The 23,913-nt window shown below is 41.8% G+C and overlaps 1 protein-coding gene across 2 annotated transcripts; it reads right to left on the bottom strand.

Annotated features, from left to right (window-relative positions):
* Positions 1 to 827: 827 nt before the first annotated feature.
* LOC144528292 (uncharacterized) lies at positions 828 to 22,729 on the bottom strand. 2 transcript variants are annotated; one of them, XM_078266819.1, is made up of 15 exons: positions 22,610 to 22,729; positions 17,716 to 17,761; positions 13,816 to 13,963; positions 13,673 to 13,730; positions 13,035 to 13,116; positions 9,650 to 9,765; positions 8,494 to 8,662; positions 7,179 to 7,309; positions 6,306 to 6,389; positions 6,136 to 6,165; positions 5,921 to 5,989; positions 5,609 to 5,764; positions 5,055 to 5,177; positions 3,606 to 3,641; positions 828 to 3,244 (listed from the first exon to the last, which is right to left on the bottom strand). In XM_078266819.1, the coding sequence occupies exons 2-15, from the start codon at positions 17,759 to 17,761 to the stop codon at positions 3,134 to 3,136; spliced, it is 1,359 nt and encodes a 452-aa protein (XP_078122945.1). In that variant the 5' UTR covers positions 22,610 to 22,729; the 3' UTR covers positions 828 to 3,133. The 2 variants fall into 2 exon arrangements, with proteins under 2 accessions (XP_078122945.1, XP_078122955.1); XM_078266829.1 differs by lacking the exon at positions 3,606 to 3,641 and having other exon boundaries at positions 22,610 to 22,728.
* Positions 22,730 to 23,913: the final 1,184 nt, after the last annotated feature.

Genomic DNA, 23,913 nt, shown 5'->3' with positions numbered 1-23,913 from the left:
GTTTTTTTGTTCTTTACTGTCTTCCTGTGTTTTTAGGATTCTTACATTGCTTTTCTGGTGTGTGGTACTGCTGGCTGTAAATCCAATTGCCCCTCGGGGATAATAGTTTCTTTAACCTTGACAAGTACATATTATTAGATAATTAGATCTATCTATCTATCTATCTATCTATCTATCTATCTATCAGAGCCCGACTGATATATCGGTTGGCTGATATTAGGCATTTTCCAAACTATCGGTATCGGCATTTATAATGGTTGATAAATAAAAAAAATAAAATAAAATAAAAACGGACGAAACACCCGCTGACCATGTTATGAGTGTTGGCGTTGGCATAGTTTGTCTACCAGAGGGTGCTCTACAATGTCCCTGTTGGCAACACTCTTTGATTTTTGTTGTTGTTATTGTGTTTTTGTTCAGAGGACTTTAAGTTTTATATCTTAGGTTGTATTTTTATACATTTAATTTATCAGAACTTTAATATATTTTGATGTTCCTCTGTTCTGTTGTGACAATAAATCAAACAAGTTTATTTTTAAACTGCATTATCATATTATTTTAGTGAGGACTCATAAATGACTACAAATAACTAATGTTAGGGAAATCTGTTTGTTTTGAAAAAAAATATAGGAATATAGGATATATTGGAATATCAAATTTTTAAATCACCAAATATTTGTATCGATATCGATATCTGGCCGAAGTCCACTGAAAAATAATTACAATGGTGAATTTTTAGAGTAGCCAAATTCAGCTCCGAGTTGAAAATTAACTCCAGAATTTCATATTCATAAGTAGTTTCATTGACACAAAGTTGCACTTCAATATACAGGGTGTATACTATATAATGTTAGGTATAAAATGAGAGGTATGGAACCAATGCTCATTGGCAGATCCAGAGGTGGACACAACTGGAGAGACCAACAGAAGTTTTAAAAGTCTCTCCATCAACACCCACAACCATCAACTACTTCTACACTTCGTAAATATAATTTGTTACATTTACATAAAACAATCAAAGAAAACCACATTGAACATTACCATCAGATCTAGGACACAAAGGTAAAAAAAAAAAAAAAACCTTGTCTTGCTGTTCAGAATGTGTATGTCCCAGTTTATGTGACTCTAAAAACCTAGTTGCCCAGACACCAGATGCAGGACCCAGAGTGAGTCTCACCGCTCTAAGACCCTCTACATCTACATCTAGTCTGTGGAGATCAAGCTTCACTGTATTTACGGACCTCCAGAAACACAATGAAAGACTCCGTTACTATAAAAAAAGGCTTCTGTGATGCCATTTCCAGTACAATGAATGTCTGTTGGTAGTTTTAAGGTAAACATTCAAAGGTTTATGGCAGAAGTAAGAGTTCTAACTGACAAACATGAAGTTACTACACTGTCTGACCCAGAGTTTGTGAATGCTGCTACTTCCTGCTCGGCTGTAGTGGTGATAAACGGCAGGTACACAGGCAAATTGGTTTTTGCTGTAATGGTCAGGAGGCATGAGGTAGCATTCCTACAGTTAAGCTGTTAGCATTTACAATGAATGGAAGCATTACTATCAGAGGATTCAGGCAATATCAATGTGACACACACACTGCACCACTGACCAATACAAACTCGACAAGTGTTGACCTATAAAGAGGCATAGAATCCAAAAATGAGGTAGCTATTGTTTTCGCAATTGTGTTTCATACATCTCTGCTCAGGAAGATGATCTGATGTCATGATTTGAGAGTTCTGCTCGTACCTGGGCTGTACCTGGCTCTTTAAAGGGACAGTTTAAAAAGTTCAGTTTCAAAAATACATATGTTTCCTCTAACCTGTAGTGCTATTTATCAGTCTAGATAATTTAGGTGTGAGTTGCCCAGTGTTGGAGATATCAATCAAAGAGATGTCTGCCTTCTCTCTAAGATAATGGAACTATGGCCCTCTGCTTGTAGTGCTCAAAGCGCAAAGTCATGACTTCTGAAAATGTCTCTTTCCAAATGTCATGACCCGGTTACTCTAGATCAGTGGTTCCCAACCTGGGGTCCGGGGACCCCTCAGGGGGGCGGCTACTTAGTAGGCCAAACCTCCGGGACCTCTTAACCTGGGACCCTTGCTGTCATCAGGTCAGCTGCTAGCTGCTATCATCCTCATTTTTCCTGCCGCCACAGCATCACTATTTTATGAATGAAACATAGCGGAGAAACGTAAAAGTGCTGATAACTCCTCTGTGTCAAAAAAGACGTGGGGGGCTCAGCTTTTCTTAGACATAAGTAGAGGCGGCGCCAAGGAAAAAAGGTTGGGAACCACTGCTCTGGATAATCCACAGACCTGGCTGTGAGCAGTTTCATGTAGGAACTATTTTCTCTCTACCAAACTACACCCAATACTGCTAGCTACAGCTCAGCCGAGCAGGACGCCGTTCATGTTTTTATCGAGCTGTCACGAGCCTCTCGTCCATGAGGACACTTTAGTGGGTGTAGTTTGGTAGAAAGAAAATAGTTCCTCCTTGAAACTGATTGACCATTGAACAGGCCCTGTGGGTGTTCAGACCGAGTGTGAAGCTGTACAGTAACTAGACAGGGGTACATCAGACACAGACACCCAGTCAGTGCCTAGGTACAGACCTCTGCTCAGGTCCATGGTTGTGGATAGTCAGTACACAGGCTGCTTAAGTCTAATTCATTGTACAAAAGCACACCTCAAGACAACTAATTTGTCAGTGAAGCACTTTCATTTTTTGTCCGTTAGCTGTTACTATCGAGTTATTTCCCCTGCGGACTGGTTTGTATTCCTGGCTAATCACAGAAAAACAGTAGGACAGGAATCAGTGAAGATGTAGAAACCACACAACTAAACCTTTGGTAAACTGAACCCAGCCCTGGGTTTAGGATGTACTTATGGTGTTGATGTTACAATTCTATTCCACATGCTAAAACTTGAAGAAAACACCTCCTTTCATTGTCTCTGGAAATTGGATCCCCAAAATAATTGACTCCTCCTGCAAAACCTCAGCTGTCTGAGCCAGTATATTTCATACCATACATATTTGCTTATTTAGCCTAATACCACATTACCACATTAAAGAATATAATCTACTGTCCAAATGCTGTCCACTGTTTCCAGCTGCAGCCAGTCAGCATCCCTACAAGAAGCTGCTGGAGTTTTTGCCTCCGCCGATGTTGAACTGGTAGGCACCATCGGAGGAGCTGAGGATGTCGGATCCCGGGGCTACCGGACACGATGCTGCTCCAGCCTGGGGGGGGGGAGGAAGCACGTTCACTTTATTTCCACATTCATATGAATACATTTGACAAAGCCTTTTTATTTTAGTTTTATCTGTGACAGACTGGCTCAGGGAATGTGACAAAGACAAACACCATGTATTAAACTAGAGTGTAGATCAGCAATGGAAGGCGTGTGTTATAGGTGCAGGGTGGATGTCTGCTGTAGCAAGGGATAGAGATAGCAACACATGGCCCAGCTTCATAGCCTTAGCACCCAGCGGACCCCCCTCCACTGTCAGCCACCTGCTTGTTCAGGTTGATCAGGACAGCCTCCAAGACCATGGAAAGGACATCACAGATTTCTGCTCTTGAATCAAAAACAGAACTCACATTTCCTTGCCCTGAAACCAGCCTTCTGGAAGCTCTCTGCAGAAATAATTTCAAACACGTGTCATCCTGAGTCAATGAGGAAAATGAGCTTTTGGGAAATGCTGACACATGACCGTCTACCATCTTACACATGGTCAAATCCCTTCATGTAGGTAGCTCTACATTTTCAGTTAGCATTTATAAACTGTGGCTCCAAGTTAGTTTCTGTTCTTACAAACTTTGACACTGTCTCTCTTGGAACATGGTCTCAGCTGGTTTTAGCTTCTAACCCAACCATGTCTACATTACCCACAACGCAGCTAGCCCGCTGACAGTTTGGTCAAAGATTGGGCTGTGTTACCCTAGTAGCAACTAATGTAGTCTGGAGCCTCATGCATAGATGAGGAGTGGGCTACAGAGGTCTGGTCTGGAGGAATGCAGAGTAAAGGCTGATTTATGCTTCAGTGAGGCTCCATGCAGAGCTTACTCTGTAGACTACGTAAATGGCCTGAGGTTTATACTTGTGCGCTGGTGTATGGGACAATCTCTTTAAGAGAATAGCAGGGCTGGAATGTCTGTGTGTGTGGAGTGTATGTGTATGTGTGTGTGGTAGAGTGAGTGACAGAGTGATGGTGATTATCTTCAGAGTGAGTAGTGATATTTGCGTTTTTACGTGTATCGACATCGGCCGATACGCGGCTGCTGCGTTCGCCGATAGTTTTTCCCCGGCATTATTTACAGACAGGCGTCCACAGGCAGCTCTGTGTTGCTGGAGACGCTGCAGTTCACGTGCAGACCATGCACTGCCCCTCCCCCACTAGCAGAGTGCTGCACCATGGCAGTCTTAAATTACAAATCAAGCACTTTATTTCAATGGCTACTTTTCAGGTTTATTGTTTTCTTAAGCTATTTAAATGTGTTGACAAAGGACATTTTGTGATGACCTGATTATATCTGTCTTATAATATGTCAGCAAGCAATGCATCATCAAGGCTGTGTTGTAGGTGTTGATGAAAGCCTTTTACCCTTGCACAGTTAACCATATGCAGTGCACCCATCCATATGATGCACATTGCACACATAATTTGGGTGATATGAATGTAAGACGATTGCAGAAATGACACTGATCTGCGTTTTTGTTTATTATTTTTAAAGAAATGGCAGAGCAGATTCCGAAAACAAATTCAGTGTAGCAGGGTTTACATTTTTATGATGTAAACTGAGGGAGCAAAAGCAATATCGGCTCCAAATATTGGTTCAAGAAAATCGGCAGCCCGTATCGGTCATTGGCTAAGGCTGATGAAAAAAAATTGGTATCGGCATCGGCACTAAAAAAATCCATATTGGTCGATCCCTAAGAGCGAGTACTGCCTCTAGAGTCGTAGTGAGAGAAATAAAGTGTGTCCACTGTGCTTTCTGACCACGGTGGGAAATCTGTAGCAGGAAAAGTTCAATTGTGTGTATGTGTACCTGTGGTGTGGCAGTCAGCAGGGGGTCAGCAGGTGAGGAAAGCATACTCTCCATCTTGACGTCCTGATGAACAGGTTCAACGGCTGTTGCTGGAGGAGAGCTATGCACGACTGGAGCATAACCCTACGCGCACACACACACACACACACACACACACACACACACACACACACACACACACAGGTCTTGATCACAGAGCCTGCAGGCTTTAACACAGAGCTCACAGGCCTTTCTTCCCAACCTGAATCCTTCGACTAAATGTTCAAAAGGAACAGGTACACTCTGCGGCTCACCCTGAAACACACTAATTGCTGTTTGAATAGGCAAATAATCATTACTGTTTTTCTGTAAAACAGCAACATGAATCAGCCTTTTAGACCTGAAGTAAATTAAAAATGTAATCGATGTAGCACGGCAGATCCAGCTAAATTCATCACATTACAATTACTGAACTTCATTTGTGCACACATCCAACAGTAATGGTCCGTTATCAGAGGAAAGGCTACAGTATGTTGTCAAAATGAGCAGCATTGAGTTAAAGAGACGCATCGTACCATCGGCGCTACAGGTCCGGTGGGGTACTGGCCTGGTGGTGGACCGTTCCATTGTGGAGGCTGGTCAGAGGGGATCATAGCTCCACCAGCAGGAGGGTAGGCCGGGTTCTGGGGTGGGTAGGCCGGGTTCTGGGGTGGGTAGGCTGGGTTAAAACCCTGCAGACCAAGAAAATCAGGAGTTAGATTAGTTATTACGCTGAACACTAAAAAACAATCAGCGTTGAATGAAAACTAAGAGCGTTGGGTTCCATGTTGTCAGGGCATGTTAGGCTTCTGTTAGTGATGAAAGCAGGCCTGGAGTGTGGTACTAACTGGGGAGGGTGGGGGGCCGCTCCACTGTCCTGGGCCAGTGAGCTGAGGTGGGGGGTGCACCGTAGGACCCTGAATAGGAACACACATGGGCACAAGAAAAAAACGTGTCTCAGTTTAGCATGACACATGCTGTGTGTAATAAGTAATAATAATAATGTAATAAATAAGAAGTGTGTGTGTGTGTGTGTGTGTGTGTGTGTGTGTGTGTGATGTACCATGCTGGGGTCAGTGCCGTGGTAGTACACCTGCCAACACAGAAATACAGTGAATCATTGGTATAAACACACTGGGACATGCAGTCAGTTAAATGAAGACATGTTGGGAGAAGTTAGCCTATCTATAGATACACAGACAGCACGATCACATCACATCAGTATACTCTCACCACTCCTGGGGTCCCGGGGCTGCTGTAGGGAGGACACGGTCCAATAGGACCGCTGGGAGGAGGGTGGACTGTGTGTGGGGTGGCCTGGAGACACACAAAGAGAGATATTAATATATATTGATTGTTGTGCTTTGGCAACAACGGTTGATTACCATTCTGTGACCAGTCCTAAACCCCAAGATGTTCCGTTTACAACGATGTTAAACAGAACAGTCCTCACATTTCACAAGCTGGAACTATATATGGTTCTACATTCATATAATTATCATTCTGCATGAGTTAGCTGACTGAAACGTCAGTCCTTATAAACGTGTTGTCTATAGAAACAAAATGGTTTCTATACATTTGACGCTTCCTCCTGAATAGCCAATGGGGAATTGTTTGGAAGCTAAACTTGGGATTGACGTAAACAACTGAGTTGTGTATGAACTGTTTTTAGAAACAGACAGATAGATGTGTAACTGCAAATCTTTGTGCAAATCTTTTTACACCTTCTCACATATGAATGTATTCATTGTAAATGTTTCACACAATCAGATATGGTGATCCACAGCTTCAATACTTTTGACCCCATTTTGTTTCTATAGACATGTTTATAAGGACTGGCGTTTCAATCAGCTAACTCATGCAGAATGATTATTATATGAATGTAGAATATGTACAGCATTTATGTTTGGTGTCAAGGCTCTGACCTCATCTCTTCCCACAACCAAGAACCAAGCTCAGCACATTGGTTGTAAAACATGAAGTATCCCAGGCTTGTGCCTTTACACTTTGACCGAAAGTCAAACTATGGAACATTTCCTGTAAGAAATGCTGACATATCTTCCTTTATGATGTTTATGCAAAACTGTCTGTGCCTGCTGTTAGTACCTGTAGCGTTACAGTGGTGCCGGCTTGCTTCCTGAAAATCTTCTTCCGACAGCAGCAGCAGATCCCAGCTGGGATGCCCAGCAGTAAGAGCAGAGCCATGAGAGGGTTTCCCTCTGTGTACTCATGGCGGTCTACAGGCGGGAAAGAGGGGGACGGAGGTGCTTAGCCTGACTCTGTGTGTGTGTGTGTGTGTGTGTGTGTGTGTGTGTGTGTGTGTGCGTGCGCGTGTGTATATATATATATATATATATGTGTGTGTGTGTCTTTAGTAAAGGCAATTTCAATCATTTCCCAGGTAGGATTAGGCATCGAGAACCGATTCCTACTTGGAATTGTTTAAAAAATTACGATTCCAGGAGAATCGTTTCTTTATTGGAATCGTTCAGAGGATTTGGTTTCAAATCCGATCATTGCTTCCCAACTTAACATGCGCACATTTGGGTTTCCGAAGCGACTAGGCGCTTGTTGTGTTGCAGCCTTGGAGCACAGTAAGCAGCGCTCTAGTGTGGCTTTATTTCACATTGAAAAAGCCCGGTAAAAATGCAAACCACCACTGAATCAAAATAAAACGTTCCTCTTATTTGTGAAAATAGGCAGGTGACCCGTTTCAACTCCACCCCTCAAAGAATCGGAATCGAGAATCGATAAGAACTGGAATCGAAAGGAAGAATCGGAATCAGAATTGTTAAAATCCAAACGATGCCCAACCCTATTCCCAGGTTTAAGCCCATTAACGACAAACATTAGTGCATTAGGAGTAATCACGGGTCCAGAACCTTCTACCGTATCTGAAGGCACCCATGCCTGTATGGGAAGTTTTCACAGCACATTTAGAAAATTGGTTTTTTGTCCACTGGAATGCTAGATGGCTTTTAATTTGAAACAGATATAGGAAGGGTTGAGTTTGTATTAACAGCATAATGCATTAACAAATATTTACGGGGCAAACTGAGGGGAATTTAGGAATTTACAGTATATCGGGACCAGGGTTGGGTACTGAAACCCTACATGGTGTCATCCGGTCCGCTAGATACCGATCTAGCGGACCGGATGACACCCCTCTTAAATGCCTGCACTGCCCTCTGATACTCTGAAACGGACTTTACAGGCAACAGAAGCATCGCTGCACGCAACGCTAGTTAACACTACACTTGGCAGAAGGTAATGTTTAACAGCAGCTGACTGCTGGAAGAAGTTATTGTTGTTACATTATGGCTTCGGGCAGCGTTAAGGCACCGCCACCATTTTTAAATAGTTTTAGCACCAGTATTGAAAAAACAACAACAAACAATAGCCAACCCTAAGGGGGACCCACCTGTCAGTTCCATCCTGGTAATCGACACCACCCGGTTCCTGCGGTCTCTTAGGGTGTAATGGCCCACATCGCTGGTGTTAACATTCCTGATCTCGATGTTCATGGAGTGGGTCTCAACCCGGTCCCAATAATCCGGAAGGTCCTGGGACACCCGAGCACCATCACGCACCTGAGGGAGACAAACTCCTGTCAGAGCATCACTCTGGGATCACAGGCAATTGTATACTAGCTTTTAAAATATATATTAAAACAAATAGCATCCATGAGGCGTCCATCAACTACATCCACCTGAAAAGCATTCAAGAAGTAATTTATGTTTGGGAAATTATTATTCCTTAAGGTCAGCTAACGCACCACATACAACCACAATGGAAGCATAATTACTTATTGAACAAATGCATTTTCATTTTGGTTTCCTCCTCAGGAGGTGAGTGTGCGAGGTAATAGGGGAAGGACTCCAAAGCAGACAATCAAGGCAGACAGGGACAGTTCAAGGATTTATTGCCAAAGTTAAGGTATATATTGGCTTACAGGCAGCTAAAAGAGGGGTGGGGTGCATAAGGGCTGAATGTGGTCAGGAGGGGTATCAGTTCCTAAACAACGAGGCTACCCAGCACAGCTGCCATCTCTCCCTCTCTTTGGCTCAGAGACTCAACCACACACTGACTAACCTCATAACACCGGGCAGCATTCACAACCCATTCATATGGTTTTTTTCTAAGATGCAATGAATGTTCTTTTGCATTTTAACTCATGTTTATATTGACAGCTATCTCCTGTATGAAGTAAAGAAGGCTCTGTGCGGCGACACCGGCAGAGAAGGTGGAGTAACGACCGGGATGGTTGTAACACTTGGTGTCTCAGCAGCTCTAACTGGCTGAATTGTTGTTAGAGCAATCACATTTTGGCACTAAGTACCCTTATTTGTCTACTACAATTAGCAATGTTTCCAACTTCTCCAAGTATTATTTAATCACAGGATAACAGCAAACATTAAACTGTATGAAATTACAGGTTCCACATGTATGAAGTGAATCTAGTACACAGAAATACTGAGACATGAAAACACGTATGTAATCCCCTACCTCTGCACCTTTAACAATCCATCCATCCCCCTCCCTGCTCGTTATCCATCCACCCATCCCCCCCTCCTCACCAGCGTGACGTTGGCAGCCTCCCCAGAGAAGGAGAGGACAGCGTTGGCCAGGTCGATGCCCTCCAGTGAGATGTCCAGACTCTCTCCTGCTACACGCTTCACATAGTTGTGTCTGGCTGGAAGACAGAGCACGAGAGTTAAAGCAGCTACACACTGGGCCGATAATCTGGCGAGGTCAGTGACTCGAGCTGTCGGCCTTCATTTTTGCCAACCTGACATGCTCAGTCGGAGACAGGGCAGTCGGGACACACCCGGAAATGGCAAGCGGGATGACCAAAATCTGACAAAAATCTTTTAAACTGACCTTTGTCGATCTGAAATGAGACAGATTCAGCAACTGCGTGGCCTATTTCTCGCTTAAAATGTTTTCAGAAACACGTTTCGGTGAACTATTTTAGTACAATATGAGATCATATTCTGAATGAGTCGCCATTAATGGCCGTTTGAAAAATCCAAAATCCGGAAGCAACAGCCAGAACCACGTGACGCGTTCGTCCAATCAGCTGCCAGTTTTCATTTGTTGGGCGACAGTACAGATTAGTGCCACCTGTCGTTATGGAGACGTGTTACGTCTCATTGCTTTGGTGTGTTCCGAGGCATTTTTTTTGACCAACTTGGGTAGACTGATCAGTCCAACTGCCTTTTCTGCCAACGGTCGGCCGTCGGCCCAGTGTGTAGCTGCCTTAAGATTTGTCCCTCTGTCCTAAGGGTTAAAAAGCTTCTACAAGCACATGGATTCTTTTTTTTGGAGATTATTATCACAGAGAATAATTCACTTTGAGGAAACGGAAATCAATTCTCCCACTTGTAGCGTAGTGATCAGTCACATTTTTTGGCTGTGGTGGACGTGTGTAAAGCTTTAGTCATTTATAGTGTAGTCGCACGTACTTTTATAAACTTTACAAAATTCAGTTTTTATGTTTTATCTTGGTTGAACTTCTGCTATAAGTAGCAAACTAAGCTAATTGGCTAACTTGATCATTGCTACACAGCTAAGGAGTTCATTTATGATCATTAATGAAGTTCCTTTACAAAACTGTGCCCCAAATGAGTTTCACCTCTGCAGCACAGAAGGTCACGTTTCATCACAGTTTATTCAATAAACAGTTAAAAATGCAAGTGCAAGCCTAATGAAGATGAGTGATATGGGAAACCCTGCTACGCTATCTCAAGCTTCTTTGTGTTATATCAATATAGCTAGCTGACTTCCTGGTTACTATTAACACCTCTAAGCACAAAGATATTCTCTCACCTATCTAAGCATGCACAGATGTTTGGTTTTCTTTACCCGCTTTAGATGTCCCTCTCCATCCAAATACAATAAATGAATAAAATGTCCTTTTTGGGTGCTCATACCACTGAAATAATATATCTTAAAAACTACAGGTGATTGTGGTATTACTCATTTTGGCAGACCTAACAGTTTGACATTTTGTACGACATCACATCTGTTCCATGTGTCTGAGGATGTGGGTGTTATGTGCTTCATTGTTTATTACAGTGAGATTCATAATGGTCGCCGCCAAAGATGCTCACAAGTCTCTGAGCTAGAGTCTAAGTCAAGTCTCAAGTCTCTGAGCTAGAGTCCAAGTTAAGTCTCAAGTCTCTGAGCTAGAGTCCAAGTCAAATCTCAAGTCTCTGAGCTAGAGTCCAAGTCAAGTCTCAAGTCTCTGAGCTCGAGTCCAAGTCAAGTCTCAAGCCTCTGAGCTCGAGTCCAAGTCAAGTCTCAAGTCTGTGGTGGTTATAATGAGTGTTGTATTACCTGCTGCATTCCATCCAGGCTGCTCAGAACACTGCATAACTATAACTATAGCTATAACTGACTTACTTCTGGGAGGGAGCCCTGTCTTTTTTCTCACTGGTCTGACAAAGGAATTCATATTATTTCTGATACTAAAAAAGATCACAATCTCCGTACATTTCCGGATATTCAGCAGCAGTTTAATCTACCAACTCCGTCCTTTTTCTTCTACCTGCGGTTGCATTCTGTTTTAAGTGCCATGAGAATTCCCTGGTGGGAAGAACTACCTCTGCATTAATTACATTGTATATATTCCTGTATTGGTACGCAAGGTCTGGTTTCTAAATTATATTCTCTGTTGATAAAGGCAACAAATAAACCTATGCCAATTGACAATACATGGAAAAAGACTTATCGTTAATCCATTCTGATATAAATTGGCTCAGAGTCTGGTACAACATTTTCTTTTCTACAAGAAACTCAAATCATCAGATGATATATTATAATGTTGTCTGGAGAACTTATGTACATCTAGTAAACTATTTTGGATGACAGCCAGACAATCCCCTAACTGCACATTTGGCTCCAAGGGAATCCCGGTCACTTTTTGACATATGATTTGGGAATGTCCAGAGTGTTTACATTTTGGAAATGTCTGTCAGTAATCTAAAATGCACTGTACCGTTTACTCCATTGGTTTTGCTTTTGAATGATGACTCTTCATTAAGGTTTTCTTTTCAACAACGGCGAGTGTGGCAAGCCGGCCTGAAGGCAGCGAAGAAAACTGTTGTGTTACGTTGGCATGTCCCACAGTCTCTCCAGAGACAACAGTAGCTACTTGCTTTTTTGGACATTCTCTACACAGAACATTTGGTTGCAAGATTAAACAGTGCAAAACAAAAGAACTTGATTGTTGTAGTTGATGCCGCAGAAAGTGTCAAAACATTACATTAACGTGCTATCTGTCTGCAAGTCCTGTGGGTTAGAGGGGTGGGGGGGTGGATTATAGGTGTGGTTCATGTCTCTGTTGTGGTTGTTTGTATGTTATAAATTAATTTAAAAAAAGGCACCCAATGGCTGAGTCATTTCATGGACTTTATGACTCTTCTTTGCTACTGTTTTGCTACAATTTAATCTCTACCATTGTCCTGTAAGTGTGACTTTTGGTCACAGCAGCTGGTGTACAAGAAAATGTTCGAGAAACTGCAAACCTGACATTACCCAGACACTACCCAGCAGAGCTGTATGTCAGAACACAAATGTCCAAATCAGTTGGACCGGACACCAAACAGTGTTTACCCGGTGTAATCTCCAAAGACGCCCAAAGTGTGAGGATTCATGGCGAACGAGCAAGCGTGTTGATGACAATTTATGTGGCTCATGCAAAACCAGAAGAAGACAAATATCTGAGGAGGTGAAGAAGAAGAAGAGGAAGCGTGATTTACGTGAAGACGGCAACTAAAATGTCTAACTGGGGAGACAACGAGATTCAGGAGCTTCTGTCAATAAGGGGATCTACAGACACATTTATTGAATGTCCACTTGCCTAAACCAAGTAGAGGATTTCCAGTGAGTGAGAAGGCGTCTGAAAGCTATGTTCTCAAAGTTATATTATATATAAAATACAAGCCTTGGCTAACTCACGTGTGACGGCCACTTTGACAGTGGAAATCTCTTTGTTCCAATAGTCTTTCTGGATGTATGTCCCCTGGTCCTCGTAGGTCACCTGAGACAAACATACAGACCACATTAAAACACTCTACAATCTACAACCACTGGCACACTATGATCAAGTGTTTCTTTCCACCGCTGATCACACAAAGTAACACCACTGAATGGGTCTGGACACGTGCAGCAATTTCACTTAACACACAACTCCCAAGCACCTCTACTGCCTTAAGATAAGATAAGATAAGATAAGCCTCTAGAAGAAGTTTTAGAGTGGAAATTGAGTTGTGGCAGCAGCACAAAGACAGAAATGAGTACAGATAAATAGGGAAGTCAAAAAATTATTAATAATAATAATAATAATAATAATAATAATAATAATAAGAAGAAGAAGAAGAAGAAGAAGAAGAAGAAGAAGAAGAAGAAGAAGAAGAAGAAGAAGAAGAAGAAGAATAGGTAAATACCACTAGAATAAGAGCAAAAGTAAAAATAGAAACTATACAAGAGCAAATAAAGACAAAGTTACGAGGTAAAGTGACAACCATGAATTAATTGTATCAACAGAAAGTCTTGACTTTAGATTTATTAGTTTAATTAATTCAGACTTTGGTTACCTTGTCGATGTACCAGCGTCTGTCGGTGCCGGTGCCAGACACTCTGCCTTTGGACATTCTGCGGAGGACACAACAACAGTCACATGGACAGAAGCAACAGTGGAAGCAGCGGGCAGAACACGACCGTCCCTACAGTCTCTGACCTCAGCCTACCCCTCTCCCAGTAGGTGAAGGTCTTTCCGGGTTCATCAGCGGGGATGAAGTCCAGCGTGTCCACACTCTTGGGCAGGTAGATCTTCAGCTGGCGACCATGGGCCAAACGCTCATGGAGGTCTACGACAGTATAGGACTCTGAAACATAGGGAGAGAAAATCAGGCCGAATACAAACATCATTTTTTAAATATTTGGGGCAAAATGAAGAAAATTTCCTGTTCAAGTGTGGTGGTATGCATTTAGTTTATGCTTCATAAGACACAAAAATGGCAATATACAATGTCATCTTTTCAAATGGCTAAGAGAAGTTGTGCATCTGTCAAAACGGTCTTTGTAAATTATTGTAGTGTGGTCTAGACCTACTCTATCTGTAAAGTGTCTTGAGATAACTCTTGTTATGATTTGATACTATAAATAAAATTGAACTGAAATTGAATTTAAATAGTTTATACAAGTATTTGACAATTCTGGTTAAAGTCTTTTTTGATTCTCCCGCTGCGGGCGCCAGTGTTACCTTGTAGGGCAGCTGGATTCTCTATATCATGCGAAGACCCATCCCCATCCTGTCAGGCTTCAAGTAATGTGTTTGTGTGTGAACAGCAGCGGAGCAAACCAAATGCTCCGACATGAAGGGAAAAGGAGCGCTACTCATCTGTATGTCCCGCCTGCACTGTAGTGACACCAGCGGTTGAAGTTCAGAAAGGTTTCCCTTTAACTTCATTGTGTTTTGCTGCTGTGGTGGTTCACTTTTACATTGTGATCTGTATGCTTTAGCTTCTGTCTTTGTCTTTTGAACCGGTTTTTGCTGCTGAGCCACCCTGGATATCCTTCAAACACCGGCTTGGCTGGCGTGCAGCGGTGAGCGTGTTGCGTTGGCAGTTGCTTCTTTGTTGCCGCTGGTAGCGTTTCGCTTCAGCAGCTCGACGAGGTTTATTTTGTCCTATTCTTCATAACAGTGGCTGATTAACCGATTTAAATTTAAACCTACACTAGTTCACTCAAGCACTCTCTCCTAAACCCACAGTTGTTTACACGCTCTAGCTCTGTTAGCTACTTTAGTAGCACGTACAGTGTATTCTGCATGTGACTGCGTGCACTGAACCGTGAGCAACGTTAAGAATGCACCAACAGGTCTGTGTGAAGGGTGGAGTAGGGGCATGTACTATATGAGAAAGGTATTTTATCTGATAAAATAGCTGGTGGTATGCTATAAAATCATTAAAACATTTACATGTATTCATGTGGCAGGAGATATTCCATCATATTTTAGGTGAGTAAGTTCTTGAGAAAGAGGCAGGTCTTCAATCGATTTTTAAAGACAGAATAACCCCCCACTCCTAGGATTGGGCTTCGAGAACCGATTCCTACTTGGAAAATTGGCTTCCCAATATGCGCAAGTTGTGGTTTCCGAAGCGACCAGGCGCTCGTTGTGTTGCAGCCTTGGAGCACAGTAAGCAGAGCTCTAGTTTGGCTTTATTTTACATTGAAAAAGCCCTGTAAAACAGCAAACCACCATTGCATCAAAATAAAACGTTCCTCTTATTTGTGAAAATAGGCATGTGACCCGTTTCAACTCCACCCCTCAAAGAATCGGAGTCAAGAATCTATAAGAACCGGAATCGAAAGGAAGAATCGGAATTGGAATCAGAATTGTTAAAGTCAAAACGATATTACACACACAAAAAAAAACCCGGACGCACGAGATAAAGCTGTTTTCACACAGACCGGCAATTCACTTCTCGTTCCTCGCCTACATTGCAGCATAACGTATGCGGAGCGGATGTTCCCACACTACACTTCCACTATGATCAATGAAACTGGCGACACCGGGCATGAGAGCCGGGCGTAGTGGGACATATGCTCCGTCGAGATCAGCTCTAAAAACGTAACAATAGGACAGTCTTCTATTTATATTTTTTATGCGAGGTGTGTGCGGCCCTTTTACAAAGAAATGGATCATCATGTGTCATTGTTTCTTTTAAATTAAACTACAGATATACAGGAAACGACTTAATGACTGTCAATGAGCGTATTGGCAGTTTCGTTTTGAGAGTTTCTGTTTTTATTTCTTGTTTCCCTTCCCCTGCGTCCTCTGATAACAGCTGACAGTAGATTGATGTATCACAGCGCTGTGCCGGCTCCAAAAACTGAAGAAACAACAATCCCAAAGCAAAAGCTCTCCGTCTCGCCTGTGACTCACACAATCCTACGCCGTGTGTGCGCAGCTGGCGTAGCCAGTTAAAACGTACATACGCTCCACTAATACGCATTCAATGTAGCCAAAGTCTTGCCCCTATTTTCAACTGTTGCTCAATAGTTGTGTGATGTGTAAATCAATGTTGTTTTTATTTATTCAGCAACAACACCACCCCCCCCTGGAAAAAAATCCTAGGGGAAACACTTTAATATATTTTTTACTTTTAAAGATGCTCTTACAACATTATATCACAGCTTTGTGTCTTCAATTCCAGCAGATATATCAATACTAGGGGTGGAACGGTACACGGAAGTCACGGTTTGGTTCATACCTCGGTTCAGTCATCACGGTTCGGTTCAATACAATGGAGGGAAAAGCATAACAAAAATGCAGAAGGCAAATTTTTTTTTTATGTGCATGTCTCAGGCTGTACCACCTAGTGTCATACAGTCTATCCCCTGAGCTAGCTGCAACAGCCTTTAGTGTGTAAAGTAAGATGTAAACAGTAAACAAAGAGTACCCCACATCATCTCCAGACTCCATCTGTAACTTGTAAACAAAATAAGACAATCAGCTATATTACTGGAAATATAGCATCTCTTTTTTATGAAAGTGCAAATTACATATATAACCAATAATAACAACAACAACAAACATGTGGACGGGATGGCATGCTGTAACGAGGAGGTTCGAGCACAGGCAGCAAATACTTGAAGTCCTATTTGTATTTGTATTTAAAGGCTGGTTAAGCACTGTAGGGGGGAGAAGTTGGACAGTTTTCTTTTGTCTCGTTCCGGTGATTGGCACATCTGGGTGATGGCGTCGGATATGTGTTAGCATGTTAGATGTATTTCCACTCACATACCCGACAACTGCTGAACAACGCCGACACACAGTCCTCGTCTTATCCACCACTCTCTTGCCTGTACTACTGTAACTGATCCGAAGACCGAAGTGTTCGAGGCCGGGACGGCACCAGGTGGGAGGGCATGACACGGGAGGCTCCGGGCTTCATCCATACAGTCTCGAAGTTTTCCCAAACTTGCGATCTTAAAGAGGCCGGCGGGTCCTCTAAATCTTGTGGGTCGCCACCACTCGCCATACTCGTCCTTTAGTGCTGCTATCTCTGACTCACTCACTGGACCGTCGACCTGCAAAAAACTGCACGTAGGTGGAGCTTGGCTAGCTTCAGAGCTAAGGCGGTTCTACGGATTAGGTGTCCCTAGAACCCGCGTATCTAACAGTAGTTCTGCATTGCATTAGTTCCGCATTACATTAATTAACTTGCACGCAAGTTTTATTTATTTTTATACCGTGTATTCTCCGTGTAAATTCATGTACCAAACCGAGACGCCCGTACCGTTTCGGTTCAATACGAATATATGTACCGTTCCACCCCTAATCAATACAGTGCTTCACACTCACTCAGTTCAACAGCCACCCAGAAGGGTTAAAAGAAGGAAAAAGTCCATTAAATCATAGAGGAAGTAATTGTGGACTGTAAAGAATGCAAATTAACCTGTTTGGTTTCATTCTTATAGTGTAACCTTTGCAAAACCAGCAATCTGGCAGCTACTTGTCAAACTGGCTGAGTGCATACTTACATTAAATCTAGATCCCATCTCATACAGGCTACGATAAACAGAATAGAATGTGTCAAGTAGAACAGACAGAGAGCTTTCAGAGACTCACCCACAGGGAGGGCAGCAGCCAGCAGCAGCACAACGCTCCACATCATCTGCAGGGCCACACACACATTATTATTATTTACACATATCACAGCATTCAATTGTTTGCTCTGTAAAATCACATGAACAAAGCAGATTCAGAAGAGCTTTGAATGTTTCATCCCTAGATGTATTCACAAATAAAAGAGTTGTGGACAGGGTGGGAAATTAGCACGGGTACTTTTTCAAAGTGGCGGGTGACTTTGCCTTGTATACCAGCCACAGTGGCGGGTGGATTGTAAAACATTCCTTGTACTTTATCAAACCGTATGAATGTGTGTCCCAGGCCAGGATAGAAAATTAACTAACAATGTAAAGATCAACAAGCCACTGACAGTGACAGACAAATTTGATTCATTCAATAAATTATTATTTTTTGTCTTAAATCCACCAGCCATTTTCATATTATACCAACATTTGCAGCATCCTGAGCCTTTTTGGTAAGGTGACTAGGAAAACTCAGCCCAGAGTAATTTTATTCTCCCCAAAATACATTTCCTTTTTATTTTTAAAGAACTATACAAAAAAGCAACTTTCACTGTCTCTCGCAACTTCATTGCAACAAAAATACAAAAGACATCGCAACTTTTATCGCAATTTTTTACAAAAGCTCCCGCAAAATCAGGCATTTTGGGCCGCAACAATCTCAAAAAAAGGGCTGCGAAATCCTGGAGGGACTGATTAATGCTATGTTACTGAGAGATGGGCCAATATTTCTTTTTGTTCATTAAACATGTAGGCCTACAATTACTGTAGAATATGACCAAACTGACCAAACACAATTTTATCATGGTCTCGCAGGCTTTTTTTTCACATCACTTTTTATTTGCCTATATTAATAAAATATGTATTAATAATAAAAAAAAATAATGTATTGAAGCAATTCAAAATATGCTAGTGCACTTTCTTTTATAAATTTGAATTCTGGAAAAAGTGGCTGGTAAGAAATATAAGTGGCTGGTAAAATTGAGCATCCACCAGCCACAGTGGCTACTGTACTGTACTACGGTTGGTATGTTCTGACCCGTCTTATATGTTGCCGTCGAGGGGGGGGACAGTAGTTTCACGCATACACAGCCTGTACGATACGGAGAAAGCAGCCCAAATGGAACTGCTGCAAAGTGCAAACGCTGTCTCATTAACCGGTGATCACTGGACTTCAGTGAGTAATCAACATTATTTAGAAGTTACTAAACACTATATTGACTCTGGTAAGGATAGGGATTTTTAGTTTTTTAGTTAGGTACTTGGAGGAATTGTGCAATAATAACCGATTACACATTTTTCTTTTGTTTACAGTAAATAAATAATAAACAAACACAAATCTTAAAGTCAAGTTCATAAAGTCACTTTCTTTGCATTCATTTGATTCCCAATCAAGATACACTGGTAATAAATGCTTTCCATTGTTAATATGTACTTAAAAACAGTTCTGAAATGCAAAATAATAGAATTTTAATCATGTGATAAAACATGCGATTAATCGCGATTAACTATAGAAAGTCTGTATAAATATATATGAATATGTCAATTATTATTTCAATAGTTTAGTATTGTATGCACCATGTGTAAAGGCTTTAGGTCTCCCACACGTTACTGTAGGCCCAGTTTATGATGCAACTTAATTTTATACAATATATGTATTAGGAGTCCCTGCTCTTTCTCTCTCAGTTAAGGGGTCCTTGCCTAAACAACTTAAAAGACCTCTACACTAACACAACCAGCCACAGAGGAAGCAACAAACAACAGGCCACACTCACATGACTGAGGACAGTGATTTCCTTTATGTCCATAAGGGAATAAACCAGAGGTGTAGCTCATTTACATAGTCTACAGTTATTGCAGTTTGATTACAAACTGCTACTTCAACATGCGACTGCCAAATAAACTTGACAAGGAGTAGGAAAAATGTTTTTTAGTTGACTTCACTAACAAATGTTTTATAATGTGCATACCTAAGAGTATAGTTATTTTTGTCACTTGTCCAGTGTGAACATATTATATAGTCAAAAGTTGCTGTGGATTAGTGTAGCCTGTCATCTGATTTACATCTTCTTCACACTGTATTCTGACATCACATATACGTTTCCTCCAGTGCAGTAGGTCTGTTTTTCTGTGATGTAAATATGATCTGAACTCAAACTGATGAACTAACTACCAACCACTCACTATAATCCACTTAAATACGCTGGTTTATCTTACTGGAGCAAATGGCACAATTATCAGTAGTGATGTAATGAGCTGTGTGTGCAGTCAGGCTGCAGCTGTCTCTGCTGCCTTTCTATTTTGAGGGGGCCTGGCTCTTAAATTAGTACAACTGCACCTATGTTATTCCTAAACTATGCTGCTCTTTGTACAACAGTTTCATCTGATGAAGATAAAGGACAAGCTCAAGTCTGAGATGAAGTCAAATACAAAATGAACAACGGGCTAGAAGAAATAGTGATCACGTACATTTATAATGCATAAACTAATAATAAACTAACAAATCACAGCAGCTGTTAACTCTGTCTCTGAGGGCAACTAGCTGCTGTCAATGTCTCAAAGGATTTCTGGTTTTAAAGTCTAGTATGTAAAACTCTTTCAGGCTCCATTACCTTGTACCTCACGTTATAGCTCCGTAGCAGGCGTTTTTGTAAAAACAGGCTAACGACTGTGTCATAACCAAGCGACTTACTGTCACATAGTAGAGGAATTACCGTATAGTACAGGAGAAGCTCGCAGGCAGTTTTGATGTACATTAGCTGTTTAAGTTTAATTACTAATGTTAGTGCAATACTAGTGCATTTTAGTTAGCAATAATTAGCCTGTGCCTATGTTATCTCCTTACATATACCTACGCTCTCCGTCTCTGGAAAATAGGGAATGATTGAGATTTCTCTTGGCACAGCTACCAGAAGACTTACAACTTTCAGACAGGTTGCTCACGTCATATTTACGTTGTCTCTCTCAGTTGGAGGCTGCGCAGTAACGCTCAGCGCTCACCGGAAAAGTGCTTCTAATATCCAACGGGGTAAGCCTCTCCCCAGAACGCGTAGCTCCTATGGCGCCATTTTGATGCTACCAAGCCATCACCTCCCATTAGCATTAAATTGACTGCCATTCATTTTGGCGCCACTTTGACAGCAAATAACTTTACATCTGAATCGTTTAAAGACTCTATTTGTCCATTGTTTATTTCTAAAGAAACACGACAATGTATAAAAGGCTCCATTACCTTGCACCTCACATTATGGCTCCATAGTAGACGTTTTTGTAAAAATAGGCTAACGATTGTGTCATAACCACGCGACATAGTAGAGGAATTACTGTATAGTACAGGAGAAACTCGCAGGCAGTTTCGACTTACATTAGCTGTTTAAGTTTAATTACTAATGTTAACTAGCATTTTAGTTAGCAATAATTAGCCTGTGTCCATGTTATCTCCTTACATATACCTACGCTCTCCGTCTCTGCAAGATTGGGAATGATTGAGATTTCTCTTGGCACAGCTACCAGAAGACTTACAACTTTCAGACAGGTTGCTCACGTCACATCTACGTCGTCTCTCTCAGTTGGAGGCTGCGCAGTAACGCTCAACCATCACCGTAAAAGTGCTTCTAATATCTTTCACTGGTCTTCGTCCAGAGCAACGGGATCTGTTGGTCCAGTTTACATACTGTGTCTATGTTTCCTTCACATGAATGCTGCGTTCATAGACATCGGAAAAACATTTTTCCGAGTGAAAACGTCATCATTCACGTCACATCCTGTGGGAATCAGAGGTGGGAAACTCAGGCTAGATTTTGCTAACCGAGTTTCCCAGTTGGTGACGCGTTGTTGACAACTGACGTTTGATGTAGGCGACTTTGGTTCACTGAATATGTATAAACAGTTTATTTCAATGACAATAAACTGTTTATTGTGGACAAATGCCTCTGCCAAGAAACATAACATGTTTCAAATTATTCATAAATAGGCCCATGTATAAAAAAACAACACCTTATCCATGTCCTTTCCCGTTCGTTGTCCTGCAGATAACACAAACAAACACCTGTCCATGTGCTGTTTCTATGCCCGTATAAGAAAACAGCAGCAAATCTTTTGTTATTGTGGCCTCCATGTTTTCACACACCTGATGCTCTAGGCTACGGCCCACCGTTGGTGGCAGTCATGCAACAAGTTGTTATGCCAAACGCCAATATAACAGAAGAAGAAGAACACGCATCCCGACCGATCCCGACCATGTGAACGCTAGCAGTCGGTAAAACAACGTAATCACGGGGGGCGGTCCCTGTTATTCCCAGGCATGAACGCAGTAGAAGACAACAAAGGATTCCCACCCTCTTATGTTAGGCGTGGCTCGGCCGTGCTCCGCGGAGGCAGGGGTGTGGCAGAAAAACACTGCAACACAAGTCAGACGACCCCCACCTCCCGCATTTGCAAACCCTGTCAAGTTATCCCACCGAGCGCGCGCTGACGTTGGGGAGAAAAAGCTTCAAGTGCCTTTAAAACGAGCTCACTCATTCCGAAACTTTGGAGCCATGTTGTTTTAATGAGAAGCAGAGGGGCAGCCACACAGGCACACAGGAAGGCAGGGCGGTGTCTCATTAGGACCATACTAACCCTAACACACAACATCACAACATGTGGAAAAATACTCATTATTTGTTGTTTCTTAACTAAATTCTCTCTTTTTTGCCAAAACTAGTCTCATAATGCCTCCCCTAAAAGAGCTGGAGTTTGGAGCGAAATATGCATTTGTCTGAATATGAGTCACGCCATTAATTATAGTGGACGTTTAGGAAACACGAATTCAGTGTGTTGCAGTCACCCCCACCCTACTCCATGATGGGACTGGAGCCTGGAATCCGTCTTACCTTCCAGTGTCGGTCTGTCTGCTCATGCCAGGCCGCGGTTTTGGCTCAGTATCCGGGGCTCCTTGCCGCAGCTGCCGGTCGGACTGGAAAGGAGATGGCTGGGGACGGGCCAAGACGTGCTGCCTTCAGGGTACTGTCGGAAATATTATAGTGCCAGGAGGTAAATCCAATAATGATGTAGGCTATAAACTGTATCACTACGACAACACTGTTATAATCTATTTATTTAAACATATTATTCTTGTGGTAAAATAAAATAACATGGCCCTTTGCAACAGGAATTCCTGAGAATACGGGTGCTGAGAATGCGGAGCCCCCTGGGATCCCCTGATTATATATAATCTTAACATAACATCTAAGTATAACATAATTTAACAGCGTGAATCGTGATATATCACGATGTAGTCTGCCTGTTACAAACACCTTCATCAGGGACATTAGTGATTTATACTGCTTTTATTGCTTATTTACTGCATTTCTAGGCAAAATTCATACCAAATAACAAACACAAGCCAAGCCATAGCCTACACTCCACACAAACTCATGATCTACACACATTTTATTATTACTGTTATTAATGCATATTGTAGGAACTGCAGGGATTACATTTCACTGAAGTTGTATTTATGATTTCATATGACAAATACAACTTAATTGATTGATTTACTCGAGTATTTTCATTTTTTGCTTGAAACATCTACTCCACTAGCCTACATGTCAAGAAATACTTTTTATCCACTACATTTATTTGACACTTATAGTTACTTTTTACATAAGAAAACATCTGATATGCTTAAATGATATGATGCAATACTTTACTACCCAGTAGTATACAGAGTATCTAAAACTGGCTCCACATTGACAAACCTCAACATAAGCCTCTTTCCGACCAAGTAGTTACAGGAACGTAGTTATAGAACAGTCCACTTCTAAACAGTTCTACTAACTATTCTCCCCCAAAACCGTTTTTTTTTTCGGAAAGGGACTATTAAAACACTAAAAACAGCACCATATAATATTCTATAGGCCTAATAATAGAACACTTTAAAAAAGGAGCAATTCTGCATAATGAGTAGCCTTTTTTGATACTTCAAGTACATTTTGCTGTACAATACTTCTGTACTTTTACTTCAGTAACATTTTGAATACATACATTATTGTATTCCACAACTGGTCACCATTTACTCTCAGAGCGTTTCTCAGTCTGTGTTCTTGTCTGTACTTTTTGTTTTCGTGAACCAAGAACTGTTCCAACTCAATAGTCCACATCTAGCCAAGTACAGTCAAACGCCCCGATGGGACTT

The sequence above is a fragment of the Sander vitreus genome, chromosome 2 (genome assembly GCF_031162955.1).
Source record: "Sander vitreus isolate 19-12246 chromosome 2, sanVit1, whole genome shotgun sequence".
Taxonomy (NCBI): Eukaryota; Metazoa; Chordata; class Actinopteri; order Perciformes; family Percidae; genus Sander; species Sander vitreus.
Note: the sequence above shows the minus strand (reverse complement) of the source record. Positions and strands in the feature narration are given on the sequence as shown.